This window comes from Sciurus carolinensis, chromosome 12, assembly GCF_902686445.1.
Source record: "Sciurus carolinensis chromosome 12, mSciCar1.2, whole genome shotgun sequence".
Taxonomy (NCBI): Eukaryota; Metazoa; Chordata; class Mammalia; order Rodentia; family Sciuridae; genus Sciurus; species Sciurus carolinensis.
In genome coordinates this window covers 54,233,026-54,251,824 of record NC_062224.1, presented here as the reverse complement: position 1 = coordinate 54,251,824, position 18,799 = coordinate 54,233,026, and the positions used below count along the sequence as shown (strand labels likewise).

At 36.3% G+C, this 18,799-nt stretch overlaps 1 protein-coding gene across 1 annotated transcript in view; it reads right to left on the bottom strand.

Annotated features, from left to right (window-relative positions):
• Fmn2 (formin 2) overlaps positions 1-18,799 on the bottom strand; it is a 275,933-nt gene that overhangs the window by 223,987 nt on the left and 33,147 nt on the right. Inside the window, exons 5-6 of the mRNA XM_047520535.1 lie at positions 7,689-9,478; positions 5,903-6,047 (exon numbers count right to left, since the gene is read on the bottom strand). Of these exons, the coding sequence (XP_047376491.1) occupies positions 5,903-6,047; positions 7,689-9,478 (1,935 nt within the window). The remainder of the gene's footprint in view (positions 1-5,902; positions 6,048-7,688; positions 9,479-18,799) is intronic.

Here is an 18,799-nt window from a genome sequence, read left to right as displayed (position 1 = left end):
AGACTGCTGCCATCAGATTTTAAAAAAAGATGCAACAGTGAAAGTAGTGCTTTCATCCTTTGGCTTCACCAGTGAAACGAAAGAGAGTTCCCTGTCTTTAGTTTGCTGCTAGAACTCTCTGTAACAGTCCTTCCACTCTACATTGCTGGTATTCAGAAAACACTCTCCCATCATCTGCTCTAAGATCATACCATTATACCCTGTTCTTCACTCTTTCTTCAATTCCTCTAGACCTGGATAAATAGTGTAACCCAGCCATTAAAATCCAATGCCCCATTTCTTAGGTATCTAGTCTAACAGAATCTTAATATCACTATACAAAGACCAAAAGGATTACCTTCAGGATCACAATTGAATTTTATACAATTCTAAGGTTCAATTAATCAAATATAATTTCCCTAATACAAAATCTTACAAGGTCAAGGACCATTAGCTTAATTACATTTCCTTTTTATTATGTTGTTGGAATTTTTTTTTTTTTTAGCCATTTACTAAGAAGTATAAAAGCAATTTTTGGCAGAAATAAAATAAAAAATATAAGTTATTATTGTTGCATTCTTTGAATTGATTGGGTATGCTCTACAAATAGTTATAGGAATAGCATCTTCAAAAAATAATAAATCTTTCAACATCTAAAACAAATCCAGATTCCACAAAACCTATGTTTGTCTAATTATAGCTTTGTATTTTGATGTGGTTTTCTATGTAAATAGAATTTTAAGGATTGCAATTGGAATGTATTCTATTAAAAGCAGATGTTAAAGTTACAAAGTACCAAATGTTTATTATGCATCCCCCAAAACAAATCTAAATTGCCTTTTTGTACAATATTCAGTGTTTAGACACACTTATAGGTCTTTAGTATAAAAGGCAAAGTAACTGTCCAAATCAACCTAACAAACTTTTGCCAGCTACCACTCAAAAAATTAATGCCAATATAAAAACTCTCAGATTATCATTCAGACTACCAGCCCATGAGCATGAAAATCTCTATTGATTATGATAAAATATAAAACTTAAAAATGAATACTTGCAGTTAATAAATAAAATGGAAAGAGAAATTCAGTTTAAAACCTCTCTTTTACTTTTCATAGCAGTCAGTATTACAGCAACAGGCAATACTTGAAGTGCAATACATACATTCCCCCAGCCTCAACATAATAAGAAGTCTTTTAATAGCATTTTGTGTCAAAATGAACCATAATGTATAACTACAGTACACTAATAAAAAAATTTTAAAGAGAATCTTGGAGGTATTACACATGCACTCCCAAAAGAGCAACTGAATGATGAATGCTTCTTTTCTCATCATTATTATAAATTTTTACAACATAAAAAAATGCTTTTTTTGAGTATTTGGTGAAGTCATCAAGTACAATGGAAAGGCTAAACAGGATAACAAATATCTAATTCCGTAACATATATATCTGTATTAGATATGAATCCCTTCACTACCTCTTCTTATAATAAGCAGCAGATTTAACTATTTTTATAATCATATTTCCAGAGGCTAAGGCCCAACAAATTTAACTATTGTAAAAAGTTTTTCTCCACAAATCTTTGGGAAGAACATTTTAATCCAAGAAATAGAAGAAATCCATGATGAGATTCATTTGTTTTGCATTAAATGGTTACACAAATGTCAGTTATGTATTTTAAAAATAACACAGATTCTTCTTATTCACTCTTGCTAACTTCTGTGTACAAATTTACATTGTGGTAGCATGTTCCTTTACAGATCTTATAAGCATGATTAGACATTATTTACTTTAGGCATGTTTTACAGAGATGGTTCTTTCTGTGTCATGGGGTGAACAAAAAGTTATCATCAGTTAATGTTTGGTAAAGTTTAACCACTGTGGCTGTCTGCCTCTAACCACTATTTATATACCGCCCAAGCAAATGGCCCTCATTTTTACTGCTTATAGAAGCCTATGTGTCTAAAGCTCACATCATTCAGATAAACTTTTATTTAACTGGGCGAATGTCATGTTTGGTGGCATCATGGTTTATGTACTTGTCAAAATCTGTTAAGACTATGGAAAAGGTTTTCAAAGTGTATCCACATACATTTTTTTAAATATAACTACAGTTATTTAAATATTGAGCATACATATAAACAAATACAAACTCAAGTTTTTTTTAAAGTATGCATTCTGGTCTCTATATAAATTTTAAAAACTACATTTATATAAAAATATTTCACATCCACATTTATGACTTAATTAGGAAAATACAAGCTCTGAAACCAGAGAGCTGAAATTGGAACCCAAGCTCTGCCCCTTACCAACCCTGGAACATAATGGAACTCTACTGATATTTCGGTTTTCTGTAGTATGAACAGAGGATAACAGTGTCTGTCTCATTGGATTTGAGTAAACAAAAGTAAGGTACTAAGAACAGTAACTGGTACATTGTAAGTAACGGGTACAATATGTGATTACTGTTGTTGTACCATTACTCCTACTATCATGTTCATTAAAATACATTTCTCCATGATCTCATTGGGCACAAGATAAATGAGAAAATTACTTTTTTTAAGGCAATCCTTATTACCAAAGTCATTCCAAAGAAAATCCTCTCACTTTCCAGCTCATAAGGAGGTTAATTTAATCTGTATTATTATGAAAAGTCCTGAGGTGACACAGGGTCATTATCCACACTAATAATCACTGATTTCTCTGACAATAAAAAGTGAACTCACTTATGGGCTCTAGAACACTTCTCAAAAATGGACAAGTACGTAAGCCAAGTGTCAAAGTTAAAACATAAGGCATCGTATAAGGTCTCTTTCTTAATTTTTCTTTTTATTCTTAAGAGATAGGGTTGTTGTTGTTTTAAGTTAGCAGGTTAGTATGGTCTGACTGACTACTATATAGTTTCTAAGTTAATCTCCTTGTGAGTATTACTACAAAGTAAAGAAGTATAAATGAAGCAATTATCACAGAACAGACAAATTCATGTTTCATGAAAAGAAAAATACAAAATGCTTTGTCTTCAGTTCCTTGGAGGAAAGAATTTAGAAATCCCAGATATTCATCATTACTATGAATCTGGGTATCAAGAAAACAACCTTCTTTCTCCTTATGCCAAAGGGCAATGTGCCCAGCTGAGGAATTTTCTATTATCACACAGAAAATGTCTGCTGCGACAGTAAAAACAGCACAGGCACCTCGTTAAATACCAGTGTATTTGAACCCAGTCTTACTTTCAAGAAGACAGATCACAGAAAAATTATTTGGCGATTTTTAAATATTTAAAGAAAAACAGAACTTCCAGCTTCCATTGTATATAAGAAGAATTGCTTGAAATACTGCCATAAACATATGCCACAGCATTAAAGGCTATTAATTTTACTGGAAGTGAATCATGAGGTACCAAAATGTCTACACATACAATCAGTATATATTTCCCATTAACAGGGGAACTATTTGCATGCATCCTGAAAATACACTTTCCTTTAAACAAAATTCTAAATGTCTCAAGAAAATGAAATGTATAGATTTTTCTTCCAAATATAATGAAGTTAAATAAAATTGTGTTTCTTCAGTAATGTATCACTTTTATATTATCTAATATAGCAGGGGGAGCTTTTATCCCTCCAAAAACAGACCTGAAATGCAGAGATCAGTACCAAGACCCAGGCTAAGGAGTTGCTAAACAAGCTTATCAGGAGTCATGATGGAGACTGTTTCATAATCCTTGTTTGAAGATGAAGGTCAACAGTAGCATCACTAAGCACAAATTAAGAACTGGCAAAGTCTCTTACCCATAATTTATGAAATGTCTAGATAGAATCAGGTGATTATGCTAAGATGATGCTCAATATAGATGCATTGTTAGTATGCAAAGAGATCATTTGATGTCAACTAGTTTAATTTGAAGTATTGATGACAAATAAATAAAATTTCAGGAAGCTAAAAATTGACTACTATGTCAAGTAAAGTATGAAATCATATCGTCTAGGACAAAACATGAGATATCTTCCTTATCTGAATTCCCCTGGCGAAAACAGGGGTGTCAGGAGGTAGGAAGGACATGCTTTATTTTTCTGAGTATGTAGTCCACTGACAAGAGACTGCCTATGCCACATATGTCTACTTGTCGAGTGACAATTCTGGCTGCCTGAGTCTCCTTGATGTCTGTTCTTTCTACACATACTCCTTGCCCAGACAGCTTTCCTACCTCTGACACAGTACATGAGAAGAAATATGAAGAAGACTCAGCCCCAGAGCACTGTATGTAAATATACCGTGGAAAAGATTTGCAAAATAAATCTCTCTGTCAGAGAAAATGTGATTTTCCATTGACCTCTATTCCCCTTAACATTTTCACCTTGGACTTATTATTATGACATCAATGATTTTCTGTTTTTTAATCATTACTGAGCATAGTCTATGGATTTGATTTACATTTTTAAGCTGTTTGTCAGAAATGGAAATTTAAATAGAGCAATCAGAGTAGACTCTCATATGGAAAATAACTGGGCTGCAAACATCTCTGCTTATCTCCCCTCTCTCATTTTATATATGAGCATTATTTCATTTGGACTCAGACATGAGTAGCAGTCAAGTCCTGCAATTAGGAAACAGAGTGCATAAGCAAAGCAAAATCAATCTCTCTATCCTTAAGAGACATGTCAATAGCTACATTTGTAAAGTCCTCCTCCCTCAGTTGGCTAGTTGTTAATTTAACAAATGTTTAATAAGTACCTACAAAGTGCCAGGTACTGTCTCATTTACTACAGTCACTGAGCTAAGGTTACTAGCAACCAGTTGTAATGTTTCTGAGAATAGTTTTGAGAATTTCAATCATATCATGTTTGGGTTTGTATTCTTTTGAGATTAACGAAATGTCTAGGATGAGCCCGCCCACCTAGTCAGCTATGGGCCCTAGGGATCTGGCTGTCCCATTCAAATCCATCCTTTCCTAGGTAGAATCCACCATGTCCAACTGGTAGAAGATATCCGTCCTGAAATAAATATCAACAGAAAGAACTCTGGGTCATGTGCCTAGCTTCAACTTCCAGGTCAGAGGCAAAAATTCAAGAATCACTTCATTATCTGGCACTCATGTGGGGACACTGGCCTCATTTCTCCCAAATTCCCTCCCAAGACCAAGGTGCTTGCCATTTCCTTACATCCATTGTACTCTTTCCCAACTCCTGTAGTAGTTAACAAATGCAGATGCTCCCCAATTCAGGGTGATGGATGGACAATTCCTAATATCATTACTGTGGCATTTTACTATACCTTCCTAATGCCACCCTGGAGAAATTTGCAATACCATTTCATAATCAAGCTCAAAGAACATAGCCCATGAAAAAGTGGTTTGGAAATGCTTTTCTCCAAATGCATCATTCTTTTTTTCTGACTCATGTCATATAATGAAGATGTCAGAAGTGGATATAAAACTTTCTTCCATATTTCAAGTACAGTGTGACTATGTAGCTGAGTTTTTGAAAGCATCCATTTCAGTTATAAAGCAGCAAAATGCCAAACACATCATCGGTTACTACAGATTGAACTTCTTATTTGCTTGTTTTTCTCTGCCCACTCTTGCCTTCCTTTCCATTCATACAAGCACTCAGGTGGATCTAAATCAAGTAAAATTTGATTTCTAGACAACAAATTCTGGAATGAAGAAAGAAAGTGATTTTGGAAGTATGTATTATGAGATTACAAATGAAAGTCAGAACATTATTACTTAATGATGTTGATTATTTGTTGTTCCATCTTGGCTAGTCTTACTTAGCCACATGTTCTAAAATTCTAATGTTTGCTATCTACCCAAGGTCTGTGAGGGTTTTACACAGTCCATAAATCATTTCAAAGTTTTTCCAGTGAAAGTCTGTACTTCTGTCAGAAACCTGTCCAATTTCAGAAAGCACAAGAATACTTACTTGTTTAGCCTTGGTCTTTGAGATGGTATCAGAAATAGGTTTCTTTCTCTCCTTGACAGCAGTCTTAGAAAACAATTCCTCAAATTCATGACAATCTATGGATGGCTCTTCAATTTTTTCCCAAATAAGTGCAGGACTGGAGTCTCTATAGTTAAGCAAAAGAACAATGAAAGTGCCATCAAACAGAACTACATCACACTGAGCATAAAGAGAAAAGAAGGGAAGGCAGGGAGGGAGGAGGGAAATAGAAAGAAGGGAGGGGAAGGGAAGAGAGATAAAAAGGAAGTAATATTTTATCAACTTGATGAGAAAGTTAAATTGCCATCCATATAGAACAAAACCTTTGCCAAGAAATAATTTCCAAGAATTGTGTGTTATGAAATCACCATAGAAGAACATAAAAAGAAACCCCTTCTCAGAATGAGCTGTGAAGGCAAGAAATGCTTCATATCTCACAATACCAACTTACCTCATTAGTCTGGCAGATTACTCATGTAGTACCCTAAAAAGGGTTAATGATTTTTACAAAAGCAAAACAACAACAAAACAAAAGAACTGCATATCATATATATGGAGAAAATCAGTTTGGGACACAGTTTTAAATGATCCATCAGCATATATAAATGATATGGCATCTTCACAGAGAAGGAAATACAAAGTTAAAAAATAGTCAGGTATATAGATTCTTGCCTCCTGATTGGGTTTAGTGAAGAGAAAATTAGCAGAAGAAATAAAAATAAACCTGCTAAATATCCTGTTTCTAAATGCATGTCACATAACCCAAAGAAAATACAAGGAACTGTGATAAGTTTGAACAAGGAAAGCCAGGGGCATTTCTGATTATGTGGTTTTTCTTTCCCCTCCCTCACATTCCACAGTCAAGTCTCCCAGCACTGTCTCAATGACTGGGGAACCAGGTCATGGACTATGTATGGATGAACAATCTGGAATAAGATTGTTGAAAAGTATTATTTTATGATAATCATCCCCAATGATAATTTTATAACTTCACACTGTGTGGACAATCACTGGCAGAAGTACCATGAACTTCTTTAAATTATTTCACACATGGAGTGTGGATGTATTTTTGTAATTGTTTCTTAAGAATAATGGCTATGGGGTTGGGGAGATAGCTCAGTTGGTAGAGTGCTTGCCTTGCAAGCACAAGGCCCTGGGTTCGATCCCCAGCACCGCAAAAAAAAAAAAAAAAGAATAATGGCTACAAACAAAACAGAACAGTCAAGCAAGGTTCTGTCTTTTAAAGGGTACAAACACCATACTTAGGAGTCAGTTTGCCTATGGATTTGATTTCCATTTTTTTAAGCTGTAAGAAATAGAAATTTAAATAATGAAATCAATGAATAGAATCTTATATGGAAAATAACTGGTCTACACATCCCTGCTTATCTGCACTCCTTCATTTTGTATATGAGCATTGTTTCACTTGGATTCAGACATGAGTAGTGGTCAAGTTCTGCAACTAGGAAACAGCACATATGCAAAGAAAAATGGCCTTAAAAGACACATCAGTAACTATATAGATGAACATACATACACTCACACATCAAAACATATATTTTGTTTTACCCCTTTGATATTGCTGGAGAAAAGCCTGCAATTTTAAATAACAAACTGATTCACCAAATAATGATATAAAAATCTACAGGTAATTTTTAGAATTGTACTTAAAAAACACATTAAGTTATATTTTTTCCAAAAGTTGTAAGGTACAATGCTCCCCTTGTATTGACAAAACTGTATGAAGATGAGCTTGCTTTCATGTTACCTTTTACTATGGAGTTGAATTCTTGTCCAGTAAAGAGGCTTCATTGGCCGACAAGGCTCTATTGGTTGCTTCCTACTCCCTCTGTCCTGATTCATCCCTAATCCAAACAAGCCAGTTGGCAATGGAGGAGGAAGAAACCCACACACTTGTGGTGTTGGTAAAGTGCTACTCCCGACTTGTGGGGAGAGTGAAGGCCCTGATCCAGGGAGCAGAGGGGGTGGAGGAGGTGGGGGAATTCCTGTCCCAGGAGGTGGGGGAGGAGGGGCTGGAGCAGGTGGAATACCCAGCAAAGGAGGAGGTTGGGGAATACCAACTCCAGGAAGAGGAGGAGGAGGAGGTATTCCCACTCCAGGAAGAGGAGGGGGAGGGGGTATTCCCACTCCAGGAAGAGGAGGGGGAGGGGGTATTCCCACTCCAGGGAGAGGGGGAGGAGGTGGAGGTATTCCAGGAAGAGGAGGGGGAGGGGGTATTCCCACTCCAGGGAGAGGGGGAGGAGGTGGAGGTATTCCAGGAAGAGGAGGGGGAGGGGGTATTCCCACTCCAGGGAGAGGAGGGGGAGGAGGTATTCCCATTCCAGGAAGAGGAGGGGGAGGGGGTATTCCCACTCCAGGAAGGGGGGGAGGAGGAGGTATTCCCATGTCAGGAAGAGGAGGAGGAGGGGGTATTCCCACTCCAGGGAGAGGGGGAGGAAGAGGTATTCCTGGAAGAGGAGGAGGAGGGGATATTCCCACTCCAGGAAGAGGAGGAGGAGGGGGTATTCCCACTCCAGGGAGAGGGGGAGGAGGAGGTATTCCCATGTCAGGAAGAGGAGGAGGAGGGGGTATTCCCACTCCAGGGAGAGGGGGAGGAAGAGGTATTCCTGGAAGAGGAGGAGGAGGGGATATTCCCACTCCAGGAAGAGGAGGAGGAGGGGGTATTCCCACTCCAGGGAGAGGGGGAGGAGGAGGTATTCCCATACTAGGTAGAGGAGGGGGGGCAGGTATTCCCACTCCAGGAACAGATGGAGCAGGAGGGGGTGGCAGCATTTCAGTACCAGGCAGAGGGGGAGGTAGGGGAACTGCTACACTGGGCAGAGGAGGCACTGTCATGTCAGGGAGAGGGGAAGGTGATGGAGTCACCATGCTCAGGCTAGGCATGGAGGTAGAGGACTCTGTGCAAGGCAGAGGTGGTGGGGGTGGAATATTACAGCTGTTTCCAAAGGAGGAGAAAACAGAGTGTTCATGGCTGGTTTCAAGCTCAGTATGAAGAGAAGGATAGGACAGCTGTGTCCCAGGCTGCCCCTGACCATCAGAACATGGAAGGGATGAAGGTGATGGAGGCTGTGATACACTCAGTGTGGACTGATGGGCCTCAAGCTGTACTGATATTCGCCTTGGAGAAACAATCAAAGAAATCTCTGAACAAAATTTTGTCTGAGGTCCAGAAGGTGAGGCTGGAATGGCTGACTCTCCACTCTCAGCCCCAGGTGGGTATGGAGGACCTTCTGACAGTGCCTTCACGGATGGTAGTATCAGTATCCTGCCCTCCTCTGTTGGGGAAGTCTGTATTGATTTTGCCTCTAAAATCCTTTGAGGTTGCATATCCTTTCCTACTAATCTGAAAGTTTCCAGGCAGACATCTTCTGAAGATGTCACTCCATACTCAGTCCCTTGATTGCTGCTGGCCACCTCCGTGTCCAGGACAGGGTACTGCTTTTCTAGTTCAGCTATTTTGGTCCTCAGATCTTCGATGGTTTGTTCCAGCTGCTGAATTACATTTGCCTGTCCCTCAGACTTCATATCCAAAATTTCCTGAGGGACAACAAGGACAGATTATAGTTAAATAGAAAATTAGGAAAAAATCCAAATGTCAAAAAAACATATAAAATTAAAATAAAATTGTATTTCTTGGTTGTAATACTTCCAGAAATATGCCTCCACAGAAACATACTACTATTATTATATGTACCCTCTTTTCTATCCTTGGATTTTATAGTGGTTTATACACATTACCGTAGGACCCTAAGGTCCTTATCTGCCTCATCTTCTAATGTCACTGAGAACAATAGATGGCCGGGAATAGGGAAGAAAATGCTGAGTGATAGTTATTTCTAAAATAGGTCTTTCTCTTTCCTTCCTAAGAACATTTGCTATTAGGATAGTGCCTAGAGACATTTTTGAAGTAATCCTTAGGTTTAAAGGCAATCGCTATCTTTTAAAAAGCAGTTGCTGAATGCGTCTCTGATGGGGGAATGTGAAGTACCTTTGACATCTGTGGGAGTATGGGCATATATATGAGTATGTGTCACACCACTTATATCATGTTTACTGCAATTTTATTTCAAAAAGTGGTAACTGATGGCCTTCCCAAATCAAATTTATAAACATGGACACTATTTTTTCCTTTTCTTCTTGTTTTTCTTCTTTCTTATTTTCAGTATAAGGGACTGAATGCAGTGGTGCTTTTTCCAATGAGCTACATCCTGGCCTTTTCTATTTTGAAACAGGATCCTCCTACTTCAGCCTCCTGAGTCTCTGGAATTACAGGCATATGCCCTAGCAAGACAGACAGTTAAAACAGGCAAAAATTTGAGTGATACATTATATTCATATGTAAGTATAGGTACTCATATACATACACATACACACACCATCTCGAGTTATTATTTTTCACCAATGTCTAGACAAAAGAGTAGAGTATTATAATTCAGAGTTTGGGAAACTGTGCCATATATTTTCCGTGGTAAAATAAATTATTATAATAAACAAAGTTTTATATCCTGTTTGCCCAATGTACATAATTCCATTCACGAATTATGATGCTAGTACATAGAGGTAATTAAAAGATAAAACATTAGCACTGAAATTCATCCTAATAAGAGTATGACTAATCCTTTGTTACAATGGATTAGTTAAATGTATAGATTATCTTCATTTTCCAAGTATATCTTGAAAGTGACCTTCAATTACAAATCTGTGTTTCTTGAATTATCCTGATATATAATTAGGGTTCTCTTTTCCCTATGAATTATTATTATATTAAAAAGGCTAATTGATGAATGGAAGACACAAAATAGATTCTGGAACAGTTTTTCAAAACTATTTTTTTTTCAATTTTTAAAATTTTTTTATTGGTGCATATGAATTATTCATAATAGTAGCATATTCATACAAGTACATAACATGACTTGATCAATTTCATTCCCCAGTATCTCCCCTTGCCCTCTCCTCCTCCCCATCCTGGATGCCTTCCACTACCCTAAGTGTCTCCCTTCTATTTTCAAGAGATCTTTTTTGTTGTTACTATTCCTTTTTTTTTTTTTTTCCCTCTCTAATTTTCACAAATGAAAGAAAACATATGGCACACATCTTTTCCAAAATTCTATTTTTAAATGGTTTTATATAGGTCAGTTCTTTTCCATTATAGATCTGAATATCATAAAAAGCATTATAAATATCATAGAACATTTAGCAAAACAAAACAAACTCACAAATAAGAAAGTGTCCCTTAAGTCACAATGGCTTAGCATAGTAGAAATTATTACACTCTTTTCTACATGTATTTATGCTCCCACAGTCACAGGCATCTTCTCCAACACAGCATCCATAGCTAGTTGCAACAGATGTCATAGTATAAGTGACTAGGAAGATATCTTGGATTTTTAAATATAATTTACATAGTCAGTTGGCAAAAGACTAAAGAGAATTCTACAGAATAACTGGTACCAGAAAAACACCTGTATAGGAATTCATCGTAACATGACTACAGTCATCTTAAGTCATAACCACCATGATCACTCCTGAGTAACCTAGATCTGTTTACCCCAAGCTGTTTACCCCAGCATACTATAAATACATAAAACCATTAGACTGGTATGTAGAGCTTTATGACCAGACCCGTGCCAGGAATGTCCCTGACTCTTTGGTATTAGTGTGAGATAAACCAGGTACATTCAGGCTTAGATGAAGCCACTTGGGTCGCAACAAATACACACATCCTTACTGCTGGCCCAAATCAAAAGGGATTCACTGGTTGTACACAGGACCATGCTGCTATTAGTAAGCTCCCAATAAACTGTACTTTGTGTAATCCTGGACCTGTCCATCTCCTTCTGCAGTATCACAGCACCTCAATGCTAGTTCTTATACCCTGGGACTGGACTGTTTAGAACAGCCAGGGTATTACAACCTCTTAAGTGTAATACACTCTAGACAATTTGGCAGTTATGTTGGGTTCTTCTCCCAACCCTCACCCCCTCTCCTTCTATTAATTGAATTATGAAGAAAAATTACATCCACACACTCTCTTGTAGCCAGGTTCAACTAAGTATAGTCACACAAAGTTTTACAAAGTGGAATGAGGTGAGAACCATCCTCTTTCGAGTCCTGGCTATTCTGTTAACAGTAAAGATCTGAAAACTTGAAACTTCTCTCAAACAACATTCCAATGTCCACTCTCCAATTTGCAATGGTGACCTCAAAGGTCTTAGCTTTCCTGGCAGACCATGTTTCAAAAATCTGTGAAAGTTTTAGCTTAGAAGTAGAGCCTTTAAACTTTCCAACCTTTCCATAAAAACACTTTATTTATGTAACAAACACTGCTGTTTAATACACCTAGCATATTTTCTGGTTTCTGCAACAAAGCCTGACCAGGTATCAATATTTCAGAAAAAATTATGAAAAAAGATTTTTCCCTAAGCAACTATATCGACTTATTTTTTTAAAATATTTTATCATAATTGCATGCATTTATAAATTCTTAGAATTAAAATTTTTCCATGCAAATTTTGAACAAAACTACATGATGCTATGATTTATTACATTGTGAAGAGATGGTCATTTTTTGGTAATATCTGAGAACTTCATGAATCTTATTAATGGCCTTTGGCAATCACGATATGTAAATTCACCTTTTAAAAAAACACATTCTGTTATGTAATAATCCTTGCTCTATTTGCCAACTGTGCTAGGTGCTCATGAATCCACTACATAATATGTGATACAAATTCTCCATCATCACCTTTCCTGATTTTAAGAAATCCTACAAATTTTGCAAGACTAGCAATGTTTCCTTACATTGTATTTGCATCATGTGGCTTCAAACACCCTATCAATGACAAACTCACCCTGACATAACTAAAGCATATTGTATAGTAATAGATGGCCTATACTGAGTGGGGATAGATTTGGGGTTGGACCAATTAATTATTTTGTGTGTATGTGTTGTATATTTTCCTTATTTTTTAAAGAGATAATTAAGGGAACTTAGCCAATAAAAAGTTGAGAAAATAAGAATTTGATACACTCCAAAGTTTTCAAGTATAAGATACAATGAAAACCAGAACTAAGAAATGGCAGAGGAAATGATGATAAGAGAAAAAATTCCAGAACTGTGTCTATAATAAATATGGCCATGGCAGCCAGGTGGTTCCATGTGGCAGTCAAAGAATTTTTTTAAGATAATAATAAACAGACTACAGAGACAAAAGGACAAATTTTTATATAGGTAATATTTTTATACAGTTTTTTTATAGATAGAGAACATGGGAGAAAATTTGCATTAGTCCCATTGTAAAAAGAACAACCAAACAAACAGAAAAACACAATTTGCTAGACTCTACTCCCCTCTATGACCAATCTTTACCCATTCCATAAAAGCAGAGCAAATAATTAATAATGTTCTCAAAACTTAACTGACTAGCCTATAAAATAAAGCCAGCCAGCCACTATTACAGAATAGCTAAATATATGTAGGGTTTTGGTTCCTCAATTTAGCTAAGAGTCATCAGAGAATCTTTTTTTTTTTTTTTTTTTTTTTGTAAACAAATGGGATACATGTTGTTTCTCTGTCTGTACATGGCGTAAAGGCATACCATTTGTGTAATCATAAATTTACATAGGGTAATGTTGTTTGATTCATTCTGCCATTTTTTCCCTCCCCCCCCTCCCCTCATACCCCTCCCCTCCATCTATACAGTCCTTCATTCCTCCATTCCTGTCCCCCTCCCTAAACACAACTCCAACCCCAACACTAACCCTTCCCACCCCCCATTATGTGTCATCATCCACTTATTAGCGATATCATTCTTCCTTTGGTTTTTTGAGATTGGCTTATCTCACTTAGCATGATATTCTCCAGTTTCATCCATTTGCCTGCAAATGCCATAATTTTATCATTCTTTATGGCTGAGTAATATTTCATTGTATATATATACCACAGTTTCTTTATCCATTCATCAATTGAAGGACATCTAGGTTGGTTCCACAATCTGGCTATTGTGAACTGAGCAGCTATGAACATTGATGTGGCTGTATCTCTGTAATATGCTGATTTTAAGTCCTTTGGCTATAGGCCAAGGAGTGGGATAGCTGGGTCAAATGGTGGTTCCATTCCAAGTTTTCTAAGGAGTCTCCACACTGCTTTCCAGAGTGGCTGCACTAATTTGAAGCCCCACCAGCAATGTAAGAGTGTACCTTTCTCCCCACATCCTCGCCAACACCTGTTGTTGCTTGTATTCTTGATAATCGCCATTCTAATTGGGGTGAGATGGAATCTTAGGGTGGTTTTGATTTGCATTTCTCTTATTACTAGAGATGTTGAACATTTTTCCATATGTTTGTTGATTGCTTGTATATCTTCTTCTGTGAAGTGTCTATTCATTTCTTTAGCCCATTTGTCAATTGGATTATTTACATTCTTATCTGGCCTTCCTTATCCAAGGTAACAGCTAGGGCTGGCTGGCTCTCAGAGAGTACCAATTCAGAGAGTCAGCAGGGACTTTCTATAGTGCTATCTGGAGAAGGTTTGCCTTGTTTGTCAGCATTTAAGGGTTGATTTCTCTGTGTGTTTTGGTTTGCTGATTTGTGTTTAGGGATTTACATGGTAAATATTGGTCATTATTAAGAAAAGAAGGCTTTCTATTCTTAGGTCATTTTTTTTTTTTTTTTTGGAGTGACGAGGATTTGAACCCAGGGCCTTGATGTTTGCAAGGCAAGCACTCTACCAATTATGCTATAGCCCCAGCCCCTTCTTTGGTCATTTAAGCAAACATCTTCTCTCAGAATCCACAGGAAGTGAAGGGAAGATCCATCTGCAAGGCCACCCACTGACAAAGCTCTAATTTAATCTCTACGAGATTGCCAGGCACTCTGTTGTCCATGCAAAGCCCTCGAATTAGGAGCCTGCTCCCCTGTGTCCAGTGACTGAAACTTAATCTTCTATCTCTTCAGAATACAAATAGAGGGAGGCCTATCAGATTCTCAAAGATATGACATTGGAGAAACACATTTATTATCTCTAGACTTTTATACTTTTTAAAAAAGATGCAGCATTACCAGAAACTGTGTAATACTTTATGGGATAAAGTTCTTAAACTATCAAAAATTAAAATTTTTTTTTTTTTTTTTTGGGTGCTGGGGATCGAACCCAGGGCCTTGTGCTTACAAGGCAAGCACTCTACCGACTGAGCTATCTCCCCAGCCCCCAAAATTAAATATTTTTAAAAGAAGAAAAGGAAAACTGATAATTGGCAATTTTTGTGAAGAACATATATAATGGGTACATCCTTCTAAATGGAGAAGATAAACCTATTTTTAGTCAATACAATAAGTAATATAATTTATGTAACACCAATTTTAAGATTATTTATATTTAAAAATATTGTTTCAAAACACTCAATCATTAAAAGTGGTAGAGTCTTCCATCTACTTTGGCGCAACAATTATATACAATAAGTCAGCCAAAATTCTTCCATTCCTGTATAATCTTACATGTGGGTGGTGATGGTGAGTTCTTATAAATTGTTTGAACACTTGCATATCACAAACTACAAATAGCCATTGAAAAATAAAATGTTCACCAAAAGCATTTTTCCAAATGCAAGATTATCCGATTCCCAGAAAAAGAAAACATTACTGTAACATTAAGGTTACAACTGTCAAGAAGAAAGCCAAGATACACTCAAGTAAAGATTTTGCTGAAAAGTTAATTTGCTCATCTTTGAAACTTTATTATGTTTATTATGTAAGCAGGATACTTTCAGAACATTGAATATAAGAACTGCTTATTAGTAAGTTACCACTGTGATAATTTCTTTAGTAAATTTTGATATAAGATATATAATTCATTTTCTACCATCCTCATATTTTTTTTTAAAAAATTTTTTAGTTGTAAACGGACCTTTAATTTATTTATTTCTATGTGGTGCTGAGAATGGAACCCAGTGCCTCACACAGGCTAGGCAAGCATTCCACCACTGAGCTACAATTCCAGTCCCCATCCTCAGATTTTTAAGTTCTGATAAGGTCTAAGGATATATTACTGGCATCCCAGGGGACTGTATGAAATAGGTTAGGGCACATCTATAAAATAAGAGTCCTAATCTTCACAGAAGCATATAAATTGTATTTGTTATGTTCTACATTCTGAACCATTCTAAGGTTCTGGAACAAACCCATGGCATTCCATATAAACAATAAACCACTACATCACAGACATGATTCTACAGAAAAGAAATTCAGATCTTAAATGTTATTATACACAAAAATAAAGTACAATGTCAAATTTGAAATGAAATTTCAAGAAAGGGTTAAGTATTAGAACATACAGTAAATTATAAATAACTTATCTAGGGTTTCTTAAAGTAGAACATATAAAAAAGAAAAGCTTCACACAGAGAGGGCTCAAATGGCATCTATGAATCTCTATAATGAAACAAAAAATGAATTATTAAAAATTAAAATGTGGGCTGTGGTTGTGGTTTAGTGGTAGAACGCTTGCCTAGCATGTGTGAGGACTGAGTTTGGTCCTTAGCACCACATAAAAATAAAAATAAAATAAAGGCATTGTGTTCATCTACAACTAAAATAAATATTTAAAAAAATTAAAATGTTTTTGAGTTGAAATGAATATGAATAACTCTTTCAGATCCTTTACTACATAAAAAAGAAGTGTGATTTGGAAATCATAATTGGTCATATTACTTTCAGCAATAATACCTGATAAACCGATTGATGTAGAGGTTAAAGGAATCATTATTAGTGAATAAACTCAGTGGGAGTAATAAACAATGTGTTTGAGGAAAAGGGACCAAGAAAAGGTGAAATAAACAGGAAAAGAAAGGAACTTGGTGTTTTTGTTCCCTCTCCTGTCTTCTGAATTTTCTCTCCAGTTATTTGATCTGGATTTGTGGCACAGTTTTGGATCATACTCTAAAGCAATATATTTCTTAATTGTCCCAAATAGTGCAAAGAAGAAAACAAGATTTTGTTACAGTTTCACTTTCCTCTAATGATCTATGGGTGTAAAATGCAGCTCCATTTTTCACCTCCTAATCACCTTTCCTGTGTTAACACCCAACTATTCTCAAAGGTCATAAAAAAACTTCCTAAAGAGCAAAGCTTAGAGAAAATCAAATGGAACAGATTAGGAACATTAGCCATAGTGGTGGAGTTACCTTTTGACCCTGCTGTTCTTATAGAATTGCTCTCTTAGTATCACTAACATTCTCCTTGTTGCCAAATACTATAACTTTAACCCTGGCTATTCTAAAGAATCAGACTATTAATCACTTCTACCTTCTTAAAACGCTCTCTTCTCTTGGCTTCTACAATTTTACCCTCCTTCCTTCCCATTCTTCTTCTCTGTTTCCTTCCCTGGATTTTGGGAGGAGAGGTGAAGGCTCTGTCCTTGGTCCACTATCCTCTCTAAATATACTGAAAGACCTCATCAGGTTTTGCATCTGTAATCTCTCATCATTGCAAGCTTTTCTTTTTTCATTGGTGAATGCTTCACTTCCATATTGTAACTTTTTAGATATCACTGCTATTTGATCATCCCACGCCTTTCCTTAAATTTAAAATGTATCTTATCCAACAAAATGTTATCTCCCTGCCTTGTTTACTTAGGCTTGCTAACATCTTTAAATCATTTTTTTAAATCTTTGTCTCTTAAACCAGTTTCCAGTTGATGTCAATGTTTCTGATACAGAGACTCTGCTTTTAAAAGGACAGACTAATTTATACTCTACAGAGTTACCAACTCCACTGGCAGTCTTTGCTTGCTATCTTTCCTATATCACATCAACACATTAGTTGGGATTCTCATCACCACACAAATGGGGTTGAAAGTTTAATAGCTGGTCCTCCTAAATGGCTCTACTGTCCCTCTTCCTATCAATATTACATTTCCTTTCCAAGTAATTTTTCCTTAAGTATTAACCCATCATTATACTTACTTGTTCAAAAACCCATTGCTCCTGACTGCTGAGCACAAGATGTGTTAAATTCTCAACTTGGCTTATAAAGTCTAAATAGCCTATAAAATATGGATAACCCATACCCAGTTGGCCAACTACAGAGGGATATCATGAGGAATAAATAAGATACAGTCAATTCACGGTATTCATATTAGTTATGAATAAAGTAACTGCAAACACTGAAGTAATCAATACTGAAGCCCTGCTCCTATAGGAAACATAGGGTTAGAGTCCTGCAAACATTTGGTCAAATTTTTGTCAACTAACAAGAGTATAATAACCCTTCATGTGTGTTCCTGTTAAAAGACACCATATTTAATATCTATTGCTGATTCCTTAACATTGAACTGATGGCTAGGATCACAGTAACTTATGCTAGAACAGAGTTCATCTGGCCTGCATTTTCTCCATATGGTACATCACAGCCTTCCTGCACTTAGGAACACCAGACAGCTCTTTAGCACTAAGCTTGGGGACCGTTTTCAACAGTGAAATCACCAGGCAAAAATACAAAAAGGTAAAAAACATGGCAATAAAATAGACTGCAAAAAGATACTTGTTTACAGAATAAAGCTGAAATAAGAAAACAGAGCTTCCCCTCGCTCAGTATATATAGTCGAGAGACAAAAAGTTTTAATACTTTGTGTATGTTTGCAAATGACCATGAAAGCACTACATGACTATTGATTTGAGCAATACAATAAATTTTATCAAGTGAGTTTGAAAATACAGAATTGACAAATAATGATTGACTATATTATGAAAGCAACTTTCAAATACACAGAATACTGCTCAGATAACATTGTTAAAAAAGCAATAGCTAATGTTATGTGTTTACTAAGTGCCAGAAGTTCTTCAAAGCATTCCACATAAATGA